Consider the following 15,432-nt stretch of genomic DNA (forward strand, 5'->3'; position numbering starts at 1 on the left):
ACACAGTGAAAACATAGAACACATGTCCTAACTTACCTCGGTAAAATACAGGCTAGGTACAAACTCTGCATTATAGCAAGGTAAAGAACAGGAACCACTGGGTTTTGTTCCAGTTCTGTTAGTTTGACAAAATGTTTGTAAAATACTTCCAAATACAAATAAACGTCTGGGATATTTTTGAAGTTGAAAGGAAAATACACTTTAAACAAAACAAAACAAAAATGCTCTCTGAAAATTCAGGTGGAAGACAGATCAATTGCAAAGGTATCTACCCTGAAGTAACTCAGTACTGTTTAGGAGTTATATACCTGATGAAACACTTAAATCCATTAGAGGGCATTAGTACACAGGCAAAATAAGAGTGCTCTTCCTCGGATTCAGTTACCTCACTAGTGCTCATGTAAACTGAGAAAGATACAAGCCTTAGTATATAACTTTAGATCACACATACACTGTGTCATAATTAAAAATAATACACCCAAGAAACTGTTAGAGCTGCTATCTTTGTTTAACAATGAATCAGCAGTTATACATGGTAAAAATTTGAGATACAGCAGTTTTACCTTGAGACGAGAGAAAACAAGGGATTACATGTAGCAGCACCCCTAGATCAACAATCATTCCCCAACAAACCACCAGCAACCTTTGAGGATTTTCCCCAATCTATGTAAAAAAAATAAACTTCTCTCCTTTTGTTTATAACATAAGGATAAAAGCTATTTTCTAAATGAAAATGAAAAGAGCAGCCAATGACCATTTGAAAAACAGCAAAGGAGTATTTTGGTTTCAACTTTTATCAATATCTGATGAATTCACATTGTTTGTACTGAGCATTTTCAAGTTTGTGATCCTTGTTCCTACATCATTTATCATTAGTTTAGCTTCCTCATATTAAATCCTGCGATAGCTACAGACTCCAATGCACACCACAGATACAATTCCAAACTTCCTCCTTGCCCTCTTCTCTCTCTTTGGTATTTTCAGACTTCAGAAGTGACTCCAGAAATCTCAAGTAGTTAATACATTTCTAGAAATTCCTTTAAACAACGTCACACCTTGCACCTCACCTGAATCTTACTAGAACAGTAATGTATTTCAGTGAAGTCTTGCTTTCTACCATGTTAAAATGCTGATGATGGATTGGCAACATTTAAAATCTGAGACATGAACATGCAGAGGCTTAATTCCTTCTGCATGCAATGCAGACATGTATGGAGACTGAGGCATGTCAAGACTTGGTTTGGGTAGTTTTGGGACAACAGCAGCAAAGCCATGATTTAAAGGTAAACTTGCATGCCAGATGCTGAACGTGTGGCCTATTTTTATCATTTCCAGTCAGCAGAATCTTCCTCCTTCACATTTATACTTCCTTTACTTGAGCAAGTACTGAAGTGCCTATACAAGCACAAGAACAGCACATTTTATTTCTAATTCGTGAGCATTTTTCTATTTTATAGGAATTACTGCAAAGGAGTCTACACAGTACACTGCACTTGAAAAAAGTCTGTGTCTTCAGAGGAAGAGGAGACCTAAATTCGTTTATGTCTGACTGTGAACTGACATAGTTCTTTCTTTACTTCCTGTTTTCTGAAGTGTATGTGCCCTGTCTACTTCTATGTTGCTTCATTTAAAAACTCAAGACTGGCATAATGAAATATTAAGTAACTCAGCTCAGCACATGCTCACATCCCATTAGAGAAATTTAAAGAGGTGATTTTCCAAACAAAGCAATTTTTAAATTTCCTATGTCTTCTTAAGCTCCCTACAGTAACACTTCTCAAGCAGTACTTTTTTTTTTTTTTTTTGCATTTACTTTTAAGAAAAACAACTCTAAGTAATTATTTTTGTACTGGACCAGACTATACCATGCTGCCTTCCAGATTAAGGCTGCGTAAGTTTTTTGAATCAAAAATTCTGTTCACTAAAGCTACCATGAAAGTGAGAAGAGGAGAGAAGAACAGAAGCAGGCAATAGGACAGAGCAAAATTTTTGATCTCAAGAATCCCAACCCAATATTTCATTCCTTGGCAAGAAATGAAATGCTTTTTTTTTTTTTCTTTTCTCTTCCACTTGGGGCAAAGTCAGCATAATTCGTTGTTTTCTTTTTTGAGAGTAGAAGTGAAGAAGTCTATTAGATTGAACAATTTAGTTTCTACACATTTGGTTCTCCCCTCCCCCCTTTTGCAAAAGAGGTAATTTATAAACTTAGACAGAAAAACAGATCTCAAAGGATGTTTCCCAGTTGCATGTAAGTGGATTCAGTGCCTTCCCTTGTCTCCATGCGTGGCAGGATTGTGAATCTGTTTAGCTCCTGATGTTCTATGGGCAGACTAAGTCTATTATTTTAAATAATTTACCTAAAATACTATTATCAAGCAGACAGTAAAATTTTACTTTGTGTTCTGCACCCCCTTCTCTTCAATAACTGCATCAATAATAGCAATTGGTCTGTCTGCTTGGAACATTAGTTAAGAAAGTGAAAAGATATGCCCACAAACTCTCCTCCCCTACATCTCCTAGCCTAACCTATTAAAAAAAATCTGCAAACATTCTCAAAATTTTTATTTCTGGCTTCACTGTGTTCCAGTGACCTAGAGAGGGAGTTTTTTTCAGGAGGGTGAGGATGTGGGAAGGGTATAGTTGTTTTTTGCTTATGCAAGGATCTTATTTTTGGATTCTTCAAAGGAGATCAGAAAAATTAATTTTTAACCACAGCACTGACTACCTTGAATTCTAGATGCGTTTTTTTCCCCCTTTTTTTCTCCCTAAACTAATCTGGGAGGAAAGAAAAAAAAACACACAGATTTCCCTCCCCTCTAAAACTATGATAACAGTTTCAGGTAAACAGTGCAAGATGTAACAAAGGAGTAGGTGCATTATTAATAAAGGAGCACGTGCCTTCAGCTATTCAAAATCTATGGTGTTTAATATGATTACTCTTCAAGTCAGTAACAGTTTTGTTTCGCTGAATGGTAGGGAACATCATCTTTATAATCTCTGCCACTAACCTGCTGCATGACTGTAGCTTAAGTATTCTATTGGTCTCTCTGGACATCATTTTTTCCCCCCTTTCTATCTCCTTATAAGTTCTTTCTTTTAGATATTCTCAGGTTGGGCCTTCCAACTCTCTGCTTTAGAAGACTTACTGTAATTGATAGATTAGCTATCTTAGACAAAATCGCTCTTGTCTGGCTGGAAAACAGACATCATATTCTTTGTACTAAATTGTTACAATTATCTGAGAATAATAGGATAAGGAACTTCAATTTCCAGAGACTTACCTGTGTCATTACCAATACAATCTATGATCAGGCATATTCCTAAAGGTTGACTTTGCATTCTGTACTGATCATTGAACACCTGAGGAAAGTGAAAGACAAATACCAAGTTATTATGTCACTCCCTCAAGTTACAGACTTGATTCTTTTGTCAAATTTAACCACTTCCAACCTATTCAATCACATTTTGTTAATTTTCCACAGAGTACCTAGCAGAAGCTTACCTACTGGAATTTAATGTTTTACCTATGCAACAAAAATTCAGGAGACACAGATTCATGTTTTTTCTGTATTTCATGTACAGGCTTAACTTCTGTATTCTTCAAAGTGACAAATGTAGAGAAATTCTGTGTTCTTCAGGTGTACAACAGCCATTACTCATCAGAGAAACAATTTCCTTATTTTATTAGTGTAACAGCATGAAGCCTCCTCATTCCTCAAAAACCTGCAATGACTCTACACAATCCATCTCTCCTCAAAGAGATGGACAATTTGCTGTAGGTAACTCCCTGCTCCTGACATACAGCAAAGCTAGCAAAAAACACTACTATTTTTACTATCCTTACTACTAATACACAAAGCACATCTTTCTCCTATCTGGAGAGCAAGGGCGTAAAAGAGAATTAAAGAACAATACTGACCATGCAGAAAGAAGCCCTGTAATTTCTAATGCAAGAGGTCTGATTTCAAACAGGTTTTGACTTAGTCTCTGCTCATGAATATGCATTATTTGTGCACATGCTTTTTTCACACTGTTGCTTGCAGTATTATCTTGTGTCGGCAAGTATTTTGTATTGAAACTATCTTCTGCAAAAGCTATTCAAAGAACCACTTTATCACCAAGGAAGATATGGATGTACACACTGTTCTTGTTACATGCAGTTACAGGAAATATAGGAAATGAAACCTAAAGAGAACTGAGGTAAATACCTACAGAGGTTTTTATTACATTTTCATACATACATATGCATAAGCACTTACCTTATGAGATGCTGGTCCTGATTCTTGAATGGACATGTGGATTGGTTCTTCTGTGGTTAAAACACACAGAAGTAATCTCAATGTATAGTTAATGGTAATATTTCTTTGACAGCAGATCAGTTAAAAAGAAGCCTATCTAGTTTGGTCAAGTTCTCTTTCATCTAGACCTCAGTTTCTGTGTATGGTACTGATGTTGATAAAGTAACAAAAATTTTCACTTCTTACATGTTACTTGGATTGCGTTCTACATTACTTGTGACTAGGAGGAAAAAAACAAACCAAGCAAACAAACACACAATCTCTCTCCTATGCTGAGAAGTCAGTCAGCTATTCTTTTAAAAGTCAACACACACATGGTATTTGCTGGACAACTTCCTGGCTTTGTCAAAACTTAATGAGCACAGATGCACTACACTGGCTTCCAGAGTTGGCCAGACAACCTCTTCCATAACTTTATTAATAAACTATTTATTCAGTTAAAAAGTTGTGGAGGTGGACAGCATCAACAATTCTGAGGAAGTTTTAAAATCTGGCAGCACAAGCAAAACAAATACAAGAACAAATAATAAGACAAGTCCCAGTTTGTAGAGGTACAAAATATCTTCTGCTCCTGGTAACATCAACTGGTTTAGTCACAGCTATCAAAAAAACACCATTCTTTCAATAAATGAAATTAACTCTCTCTTTTAGATTAGCAAAGATTAGGTATAATGCTCTTACCTTGAAAAAAGCTTTGTCCATTTTGTGATTTTTCTTTGTTCATGTTCTGGATCTAAAATGAAGAAAGTGGTATATCTTCATTGTCTTTCAAGAACAAATAGTTATATCTTCCAAAAGCATAACACAGTAATATTTATCTTCCTCAATAAAAGAATTACATATTTTGTGTTCAAATCTATCTGCTATTTAGAATTACAAAACAACAATTAAAAAAAAAAAAAAAAAGGAAAGAAAACAAATCAAAAACCCTTTGTCTTTAAAAAGTTACCAGTTTTCTAGGAACAGCAAAGGACGTTTATTCCCTACAGTAGTATAATAAATAATAACAACAAATGTCTGAAGATATGAATTTTGTTTCCTATATAGCAGCAAGGAGGAACTTTCACCGAAATCAAGAGGAAATTAAAATAGTATTATCACAATATGGAAAGTCAATGTATACTCTTTCCCATTAGTTTGGAAAACAATGCTGTTCTTTGTTAGTAAAAATAAATAGCATCAATATCGTTTTGTATTTAAGCTTTATACATATATATATTTATTAGATGTATTTCAGAAAACATTTCTATGCAAGGCTAAAGACTGCAAGAAAGGTCACGTTATTACAACATCAGATCTAACCCAAACATAAAAGGTACTGCACACGATAGGATTTGATTCAAAGTAATTGGGTGGATGACTTTTGGTATGTTGACGGACTTTGGTTAAAATTAGATTAAAACAAACAAACACAACATCTGAAAAGCTCTCATTAAAAAGTAAGCTATAACCTTCTGCTAACAAAGTTTAAAAGCTACTTTCCCTGGATTTTGCCAAGTCCACAGTTACGAAGAAGAATACTGTGTTCTGCAAAGAACAGTCAAAGCAAAACCCCAAAGTAGTAGAAAAAACTTTTAAGATACATATTTCATATTCCAAACTAATAGGAAAAATTTCACAAAGGCTTCCTAAAAGAGACCCTTCCCAGTGTCAGAAAATCTAAATCAGGCCTTAGACCCAGCAAACAACAGGAACCAGAGACATAAACGAAATAATGTTCTTGTCACTAGCAATCTGTCATTCCTTAGGCTCTGCAAAGATGAATCCCCTTTCAATGTCTTGCAATACTTAGAAATCAAGGATCTGCATGATTTGTTGTATACTTACCTCTGAATTGTAAGGAGGATCAATCAGACTGAGATTAGGGAGAGATGCCTGAAGTGCATTTACATATACTGGCTGAGAATGAACGGAGGACATAAAAGCTGAAAATTTAACAGAAACACACAGAGAAATATGCTGTGATATATAAACTGTTTGAAAAGCCTAAACCCTTGCATGCAAACACTCTGACTTGTAATTTCATCTTTAGTAAGAGCACATCTGATCCTTATTACCAAGACTAACCAGTGCAAAAATACCATTTTACCTTCTTGTTTGTACTTCTTTATCTTCTTAATCAGGTCTATCCTATGAATACTTTGGAAACACTCTTCTATCAGATCCAGCTGATTAGGAGCCACCAAATTTAGTTTCTCTAAGTCGATCACTAGAGCTAAAAAACTCTGTAACAGCAACAGAAAAACAAACTGTTGTCATAGAATATCCTGAATTGGAAGGGACCCACAAAGAGTATTAAGTCCAACTCCTGACTCCACAGAGGACCAACCAGAAATCAAACTACTTCTGAGAAAGTTGTCCAAACACTTCTTGAATGCCAACAGGCTTAGTACTGTGATCACTTCCCTGGGGAGCCTGTTCCATCACCTGACTAGGCGGTGAAGAACCTTTTGCGAATATCTAACCTGAACCTGCTCTGATGCAGCTTCATGCCATTCTCCCAAGCCCTAATGTATCTCAGTAATTTGTTTTCTATTACCAAAAAGAAATCCAGAAAATAATGTGGGCAGGTGGTAAAGGTTGTAATATTCAGGATCTAGGCACATTACTGCTTCAATACTAAGAAGGGATTATCTGGAAAAAATATCAATAATTCTTAGTATTATCACAGGAGTGATAAAAATTAAAAAGTGACATTATTAAAAGCAATTCTAAGTTTTTGGGTGAACAGTTTCGCATTTCCTTGTTACTATGTAGCCACACACACGGAACATCACCTCATATGCCACAAAGTAATAGGTAAGAAAAGCTTTGGGGAATTTGCAGGTATTCTCTCCTTCTTTGGTAAAAACTAACCAACTGACAAACCAAACAAAATAAACCACCCTCAAAAAAAGATGACAGAAGTCTTCTGTGTTCTGTGCACAGTGGTCAAGCTTTCTGAATCTTCTCTACTGAATCTGTGTTTTCTCAGGGCACTCAGAACAAATATTGTAAGTACAAGCATATAAAGAATGACATTATTATTAAATTAAAATTATTCTTTTGTAAATGAAACAGAACAGGAGAGCACAAACATAGTAAGTGCTGTCATAAATTAAGATATATTTAATACTATTATTGGTTTGAAATTCTACATATTTGAACTTTCAGATCAGTAACACTGAAGAAAGGTTTTTATTTTTGCCTTCTGCCTGTGAGGTTCACACTAACACCATTCACTACAGAGACTCTTTACTGTTCTCTCCATTCCTTTAGCTTCTTTTCTTGCATTAAAAAAAAAAAGAGAAAAAAAAGAAATAAAAGCAACTACTCCTTCCACACTTGACCTCTGTCTACTCCTGCCTCACTACCCCTTGTAGTACAGTCTCCTCTCCTAGATACCTTGCTTTTTACTTCAATTTCTTATTGCTTAAGAAAAGAAGAGTAGAAGAAAGATGTTACCTTATCTTTTGCCAATTTCATACGAGGTGCATAATCTCTGAGTAGAAAAACAAGAGAACCTACTTCTTCTTTTTCCAGATTCTCATTAATCTCTACCATTAGTACCCTGAAATAAAGTCGAGGCATTAATAAAGGTTTAGCTTTCAGCAAAATTCTACCTTTGTCTAACTGCCCAACTTTTCCCACATTCTACTAATCTAGAACCATACAAACATTATGATTTTAGTTGATTGACATATACAAATTGCATAAAGATAGATGCTTATAATGCCATTACTTTTAACAAATTACTAAGGCTTACTTTAGGGATTAAACTAGACATTCTTTTCATTTTAACTCTTGTATGATGTGCATGTCTGCTTTTCTTTTACCTTCAAGACATAGTAAAACAAGCAAACCAAGAAGTGCACAAACACACAAACGCATGAATTTTGAAAATAACAGTAGCTTTATAATCTGAAATAGATACCTGTAATCAGGGACAAGTCTGGGACTCCTGGCAAGGTTAAATTCCACTGTTATTTTTTCAGTCTTCAAGATCCTTCTCAGCAAATCAAACCTCTTAACTCTGTACAGCAGCTCAGACAATCCAGGAAGAGAGAGTTTCTCCCTCTCATTCAAAGCCATCAAAAGCTCTCTCAGGTCAGCAGTAGCCAAGTCAGGAACAAGGTCTCGGCAAAGGAAAACCATTATCTCACCTTCTTCTTTATCCAATTCTTCTTCAATTTGGTGAATAAGGACAGCTGGCACTTGGCACTTGGTCATCACTTTGCCACTGTCCCTTTAGAAGTGCCAGCCTTCTGTCTTTTAAACAGAAAGCCAACATGACACCAAGTCCATGTCTACCACAGCACTTATCTGGTGTTCAGTCACAACTGGATGCATTTTTACATAAGTAGTTCTGTGGAACAGAATTAGAAGTCTCTAAAATCAGTAATCTACACAAGATCACTACTAACTCTCCTATCTGACAGCCTTTACTTACAACTAAAAGGCCAACTTAGTCTATACAGACCTTTGGTTCTCAAGGGGTTCTCCCAGCTGTTCATTACAGAACAAAAAGTAGTTGGTAGGTCATGCTGGTAAGAAAAAATGGAAGTTCTTTTTAAAGTAAAATTACCTTAATTCAAGCCTGTAAATTCCATAGGAAGTGAAACAAAAGTCATCAGCTTGCTGATGAGTGTAAGTATTTCAACTGCTTCTGGAAATAAGAGTTAAGTTCCACTGCAATACAAGTCTAAAGCTCTGACCCCTTTCCAACAACCCACCACCCTTCTGCCCACCATTACCTTTTCTGCACTGAAGTCTTAAGACATTTTCAGGAAGTGTTTTGACAGCTAAGAGGTAGTGTAACCACACATTGTAGCTAAGATGATAAAAACACCAACAAGCAAACCACATATAAAAACAATGTTATCAAGTAGGCACTTTGCCTTAAATGAAGACAAAATAAAGTAAATATTTACAATATATTTACACATTAGTTATCTTCAAATCCAGGAATGGATTGATTGTCTTAGTTATTAGTATCATTTAACGTGATTCCACTCTGAATAATTAATGGAGTTTTAAGGGTTCCCCCAGCACCCTCCATGCTCACAAATGTCAAAGACACAACCACACAGAGAAAAAAATCCAACCTTCTGTATGCAAAGTGGTTAACTCATATAGTTAAGCCACAGGCCACCTTTTTCTTCATGTGACATTTGTATTTTATCGTACTAAAAAATTAAATGAAAATTCAAAACAAGAAAGAAAAACCACCCTTGTGATTAACAAAATAACTAGGGTGCTATGCTCAATTTCCACTGCCACCAACTATGCAAATTCTATCCTTCTCTGATCCCCATTACCTAAACAGAGAAAGATTAAATGAGCAATCTGAAGATAAATCTTAATCCTTAAAAGAAGTCCAGTTACTACACTGCACAGTTTTGTGTAAACCATTCTGCAAAACAAAAGCTAATATGGCTTCAAATACTAATACACTGTAAGATGCTAAGACCTGGTTAACATTTTTAAAGCAGTTTCCACCCTTAGTTACACATTTTGGAAGTCAAAATTAACAACGTCACATATTGTGTCCATGCATTACGTATATGAGTTCACTTACAAGCATTTTTTTCCCAATGCTATTGAAATGAAAAAAAGAGAAATCTATACCCTTACTTGACTTTCCCCAGAAAATGTGTAAGAGCTGAGTTCAACTAAACGCATAGAATGGGTTCCACTACCCACTGAAAGAGCAAACCAAATTCAAGTTCCTAGGGCAAAATCTCTCTTTATCTACACCTACCTTAGTGAGTTGTATTTTCTATGGAGTTGAGTGGACTGCAGTGGATTTTGCATACACTTACATACCACAGTGTAAATGAGACAGAATGTATTTGCAGTAGTCCTCAAAATGTAACGGAGGCCACTTGGACTCATTTTCAGATGCACACAGCTTTCAAAAACAGCTGACACTAACAAGGCTGTAGATACCCTCCCTCCCATATGAAAGCATTTCCAGGTACATACAGCCAGGACTTTCAAAAGAGTTTGAGTAAGTCATATGTGTGACTCACTCTAATGGGAGATGGAAATGCCACTTCTTTTGGCCATTCCAGAAATCTCAGATAAACTATTTTTAAACAACTCTAATTGATTATCTTTCTAATCTTTTAAAAATATTAAAAAAAAAAAAGAGTTGTGCATGTCTGTGATGTGTGTGGAGGGGCGAAACACGAAAAATTAATAGTTGTATTATCTAAAAATAATCTGCCTTTAAAAAATACAATTTATTTTTGTGAGCTTCCACTATATAAATCACATGCTCATTATGAAAAAAAAAAACACAACACTGATCAATACTTCCAGTGCTGAATCTCTCTTACCTGTTCACAATCTTATCCATAAGAACGTTGAAGAACTGTCATTTGATTTTTGTTCTATCACTGATCCAGATCCAGCACACAATAGTTTGCAACCAGTATTTGCCAGTGATGGTCTCTAAACAGTTGATTGTATCAGCTCATTTGCTATTGGTCAGATGTCAACATCACAAATACTTAAGTTTTGTAAAGTGAAGGAAAAAAAAAAAAAAAAGAAAAAGAAAAAATGAGCTAGGATCCCTCTTTCTTCTGTATGAATCCATTGATCCAGTGAACCGGTAATGATGCACCAAATACAAGGAATAACAACTGTGCACACATAATCATTGGTTAATAGCACTCACTCCCCCCATAGGGTTCTAAATGGGCAACAACAGAGCAAAATGATGTGCTTCAGCATCTGAAACAGAATTTGTGACTTTGCATCCAAAAACAATGCATTTTGATAGCAGTAATACCACACTATGCAGATAAGCCTGATACATTCCATCTGCATACAGCTGAGCCAGATGAACTTCACCATGAGGGATGAAGGGCCTCATGCAGCACCTTTCCATCTGATATGAATACTTTTGCAAACATCACTGTTACAGTTATAACAGCTGCAACAGAGACAAATAAAGAAAAACAGGTATGCTACGACAATGTAAAACCCAGAAGTCTGGCTTTCAATTTAGATCTCATGGGTGGTGTGCAAGAAGAGTTGCTGAATGTCAAAGAATATAAGTTCTTTACAAGAAGGAGAGGGGGGAAAAAAAAAACAGCTTAGCTTCTCAAAAGGAAAGACAAAAGTTCATATTCATCAGAAATAAAGCCACCCCAGTAAATTGTGTGTTCTTGTGCACGTGATTTGTCAGTATCACTGCAAGAAAATACTTAATATTTTTGTATTTGGTGTTTCAATGCAAAGCTTATGAAGTGGGAAGATGGTTAAAAAAAACTACCATGAGTATTACACATTCTCATTTTAAAAGAGATCCAGCATAATTCCAAATAGCTGAAGTCAAACACCACCACCAATACTGACAGTAACATTAGCGGCTGAATAAAGGCCTACACAAGGAACAACAACAACAATCTTTTTCTTTCCTGTACTTGAAAGAAACACCCAGGCACAGTGAGGGAAAATAACTGATGAAAGGGCAGTGTTCTCTAAGTCTGGCTATTTTAGCTCACTCTCACCCCAAATTTCCAAGAAAGAGCTCTTCTGGGAAATACTTGCAGTCTCTAGAGAAAACCGCTGATTCTAGGGTGACTCATCAGTCCTCCTGTCCCCCAAAAACGACTAAGAGAAAAACTCAAGGAGGTTAGTACAAAGTGCACTTAAATACCAGATTTTGTTTTTCATTAACTTTGAGGCTTTCTTGAACAGAACTGACAATTTTAAAGTTGAATTGACACCTGTGGATGAATTTCTCATGTACTGCACAGGAAAACACCTCTGTGATGGGTCTATTTGTCAAAGTTTGCACTGACTTTTGACTCTTGGTAAGCAAGGTTTAAAATATTTTTTTAAAGATAAACCTGAGACTATAAACAAACATATTTACTCCTTGAAGCACAAAGCATTTCCATTCCACACTAGACACACAAGATATATTAATCTGCTTCTACAAAGCTAATGAATTTAATTACACTCCTATTTTTGAACTTTTTCACACTGGCCACAATTCATACAGAACTGAACCTAAATCAGGTCCAGATTTCTTTTATTTCCCCCAAGATGCAGCAAATTACAACATACTAAAAAATCATACACAAAGACATGCAAGGATATACTAGCTCCCTGCTGGCATTAACAACTGGAGGTGTATACATTGCTCAAGCAATTTTACTCTTTGATGTGTAACACCACGCTTAAACCTTTGCTCCCATGATCGCAACACAAATATTGCACAGCATACAAATACCGGTGTGATTAGCAAGGCAAAGCATAGTGACCTGTATTAATTATAAGGCCATCTATCATGCCTCAGATTAAGAGGAAAGGTTTTTCAAAAGAATTTGGGAACCATTTCATACTTTACACTTCGTCTACAGTGAACCTATCACTTCAGACAGCATTTGATCAACATTTCACAATAACCTCTACAGCAACAAAAACAGGATATATAATATCAGTGGGTGTGGTTATTTGGGAAATGCTCTTTGTTTCTTCCACAAGATGAGCTCGTGTGGAAGCCACTACAGAAGAGATGGAGAGTAGGCGGTTACTTTACTACAGCAGGTACTATAGCTATATTAAGTGCTTTCTCCACTCTGTTTAGTTTGATGAGGTAGAGATGGTGAAACCATAGTGTTAGCTGCATTTTGATCCGTCTAATCTAGCATTTTTCCATGTTAAATGCTTCAGAGCATGCTCCATAACTTTAAAGTTTTCCTGTAAAAGAATGAGTACGAGATGGTAGGAGATATCCAGGGAATACGGGGAAATCCCACAGTAACTTTCACATTTCTTATTACTGTATTAGGCTTAAGTAGTCATCGGTATAAACTAGTAGTGACCATGCAAATTTCCATTTAATAATGGAGCAGTTTAGCACCCCAGTCCTCCTAATAAAAAGGAAAAAAGAAAGAAAGAAACAAAAAAACGCGCACACACAAAAATCAAACTACCAACAAAAATAAAATTGGCTTTACCCTAGGGAGTTCATGCAGATTTTCTTACTACGTCAATTTAAATCACACTTGAAAAATAAAGAGGAGTCTCCGCTCTGCAAAGCAAAAAGGCAGTGTCGGGATTTCCTTTCTCCTCACGAGCAAGGACGGGCTCATGCCCCACTTGCTGCGAGCTCTCCACATCCGGCTCAGCCCGGCCGCCCGCCCGAAGGCCAGCCCTGCCCGCTCCCCAGAGAGCCCGGGCTTGGGCACGGGGGGAGGGCCCGATGCCGCAGGACAGTGGGTTGGGGCGCCTACCTTGAAGGCGCAGGCAGGAAAAACTACGGAGGAAAAGGAAGAGGTGAAGGTATAACGCACCCAAGCGCGCCGGGGATGCCTCATCTACACCAGCGGGGCCAGGTTCAGCATTGGGAGGAGGAGGAGAAGGGGGGAAGGGCGGTGCCGGCTTAGCAACAAGCTCTCCTACACCAGGCGTAGTTTCGAGTAGGGCGGCAGAGGAAATCCTGACTGCGTAGTATCTCCTCTTTCTCTTTCACATTCGAGTTTCAGAGCACGACTTTTTCAAGTGCTTTTCGCTCATGCTTAAGGTTATTAGCGACTACAGCCACCCCTCCGCGTAGATAGCAGCAGTCGCTGCTCAAGGCTGAGATCTCCCCTTGCTGAGGGACAATGGCACTGGTTTCAGTCGTTATACCCTCATTATTCATCTGCCGAATCGTGTTCGTCAACCCTTACGATTTATCGCGACTCCAGCCATTTTGGGGCGAGCGAATGAAAGATTACGCTTTTGTTTTGCAGTATTTCTCAGGGCAGCAAATAGAGCTGCGCAAAACTCTGCCCACCCTCAAATGGCGGCCGAGCTGAAGCGACAGGAGACGTCACCTGCGCGCAGCCCCCGCCCTTATGCACAAAATGACTTCCAGCCCTTGAGGTGGGGGGGGGGCCAACACTGTGAGGAAAAGGGGCTGGGGGGTAATCTCGTAGTCTTTATGCGCCTAGACCGCAGACGATTTAAGTAGATTTTCCGATGAGTAAGGTTTACCTCTATATTTTTTCCGTCTTTGAGGCTTGCAGGAAATAGTCTATTTCCAGGAAAGGTCAGTATTATACACGTGAAATAAAGATCTTCATAGGAGTAGAATGTGTATAATTATTAAGAGATCTGTATATTCTACAACATTGGCAAAATATATTCATCCTAAATTAAGGCAACAGCCTAGGTCAGTGACTAAAATGCTGTCTACCTATTAAATCATTGAATGGTACTATCTTAATTCATAAATATATGAAAATTACATAGACTATTTCAGTGTAACAGTGAACATGCCCAATATATATCTATGTAAAATGTTGGTAACGTGGGAATAAAAATGTTTTTGCAGTTACATTGTCTAAAGGTAAGGAACTTGGTATCGAGATATGCTTGCAGTGGTAAGAAAACTTAGCAGGTGACCTTGTAAAATGTGGACAACCAGACTCCTTAGAGCAATTAGGTGAAAATCACAGTGTCAAGTCAGGTAAGTGAAGAAACATTACCATTTCAAACAGAAAAAAAAAGTCAAAAGAAATTTGAAAATTAACAGGCCAGCAACTGAAGGCCATGTGTTGTCTGTGAAGCATCAGATAGTTTGTGAACCTGGATTACCTGGATTATCCAGTCAGTGGGGAACAGGGGAGGGTCCCAGTCATCGAGAAATAAAGTATATAAACTGTACTGTGTGACTAGTAGGTGCACTTCTGCTTGTGGGACACCCACCATTGCAATCGTGAATAAAATTGCTACTTCACTGAGATCCTCGCCTGATCCTGTTATTGGCTAAAGTGTTTCTCACAGTAATATACAATAAACTCTTAATAAACAAAATTATATTTAAAAAAAGTTGTGGAGGAACACATTAGTTTGTCAGCCAAACTAGATTTGTGTCAGTGTATTTTACATCTTTTGGTCCAAATAAAGTAAAAAATACACCAATGAAAAGGCCCTTGAACAATGTCATGCAGAGATGTAAAAACACTGAACAGTACAGCTGCCAGAAAACCAGATGTTTGGGGTTCTAAAATAAAACTTACAATTTCACCAAGAAAAGTTGTGTAAAAATACTTTAAAAAAATTTGTATTTAAGCCTTTTTTTCTTGTAAATAAACCTGCAATTTGTGATATTAAAGTAACTTTCCAGTTTCTCCACAGTGGAAGTAAC

General features: G+C 37.0%; 1 protein-coding gene across 9 annotated transcripts in view; it reads right to left on the bottom strand.

Moving 5' to 3' along the window:
- CFLAR (CASP8 and FADD like apoptosis regulator) overlaps positions 1 to 14,216 on the bottom strand; it is a 21,837-nt gene extending 7,621 nt beyond the window's left edge. Inside the window, exons 1-11 of one of the 9 annotated variants that reach the window (XM_082763717.1) lie at positions 13,592 to 14,213; positions 13,256 to 13,329; positions 10,619 to 10,791; positions 8,758 to 8,821; positions 8,212 to 8,643; positions 7,743 to 7,848; positions 6,388 to 6,523; positions 6,126 to 6,223; positions 4,980 to 5,031; positions 4,260 to 4,309; positions 3,282 to 3,360 (exon numbers count right to left, since the gene is read on the bottom strand). In XM_082763717.1, coding sequence (XP_082619843.1) covers positions 3,282 to 3,360; positions 4,260 to 4,309; positions 4,980 to 5,031; positions 6,126 to 6,223; positions 6,388 to 6,523; positions 7,743 to 7,848; positions 8,212 to 8,507 — 817 coding nt within the window. In that variant the 5' untranslated portion in view covers positions 8,508 to 8,643; positions 8,758 to 8,821; positions 10,619 to 10,791; positions 13,256 to 13,329; positions 13,592 to 14,213. Of the gene's footprint in view, positions 1 to 3,281; positions 3,361 to 4,259; positions 4,310 to 4,979; positions 5,032 to 6,125; positions 6,224 to 6,387; positions 6,524 to 7,742; positions 7,849 to 8,211; positions 8,644 to 8,757; positions 8,822 to 9,031; positions 9,109 to 10,618; positions 10,792 to 13,255; positions 13,330 to 13,531 lie in introns of all 9 variants that reach the window. The other 8 variants (XM_082763716.1, XM_082763719.1, XM_082763715.1 and 5 more) reach the window with 8 other exon arrangements.
- Positions 14,217 to 15,432: the final 1,216 nt, after the last annotated feature.

Source organism: Aythya marila, assembly GCF_965140915.1.
Source record: "Aythya marila genome assembly, chromosome: 6".
Taxonomy (NCBI): domain Eukaryota; kingdom Metazoa; phylum Chordata; class Aves; order Anseriformes; family Anatidae; genus Aythya; species Aythya marila.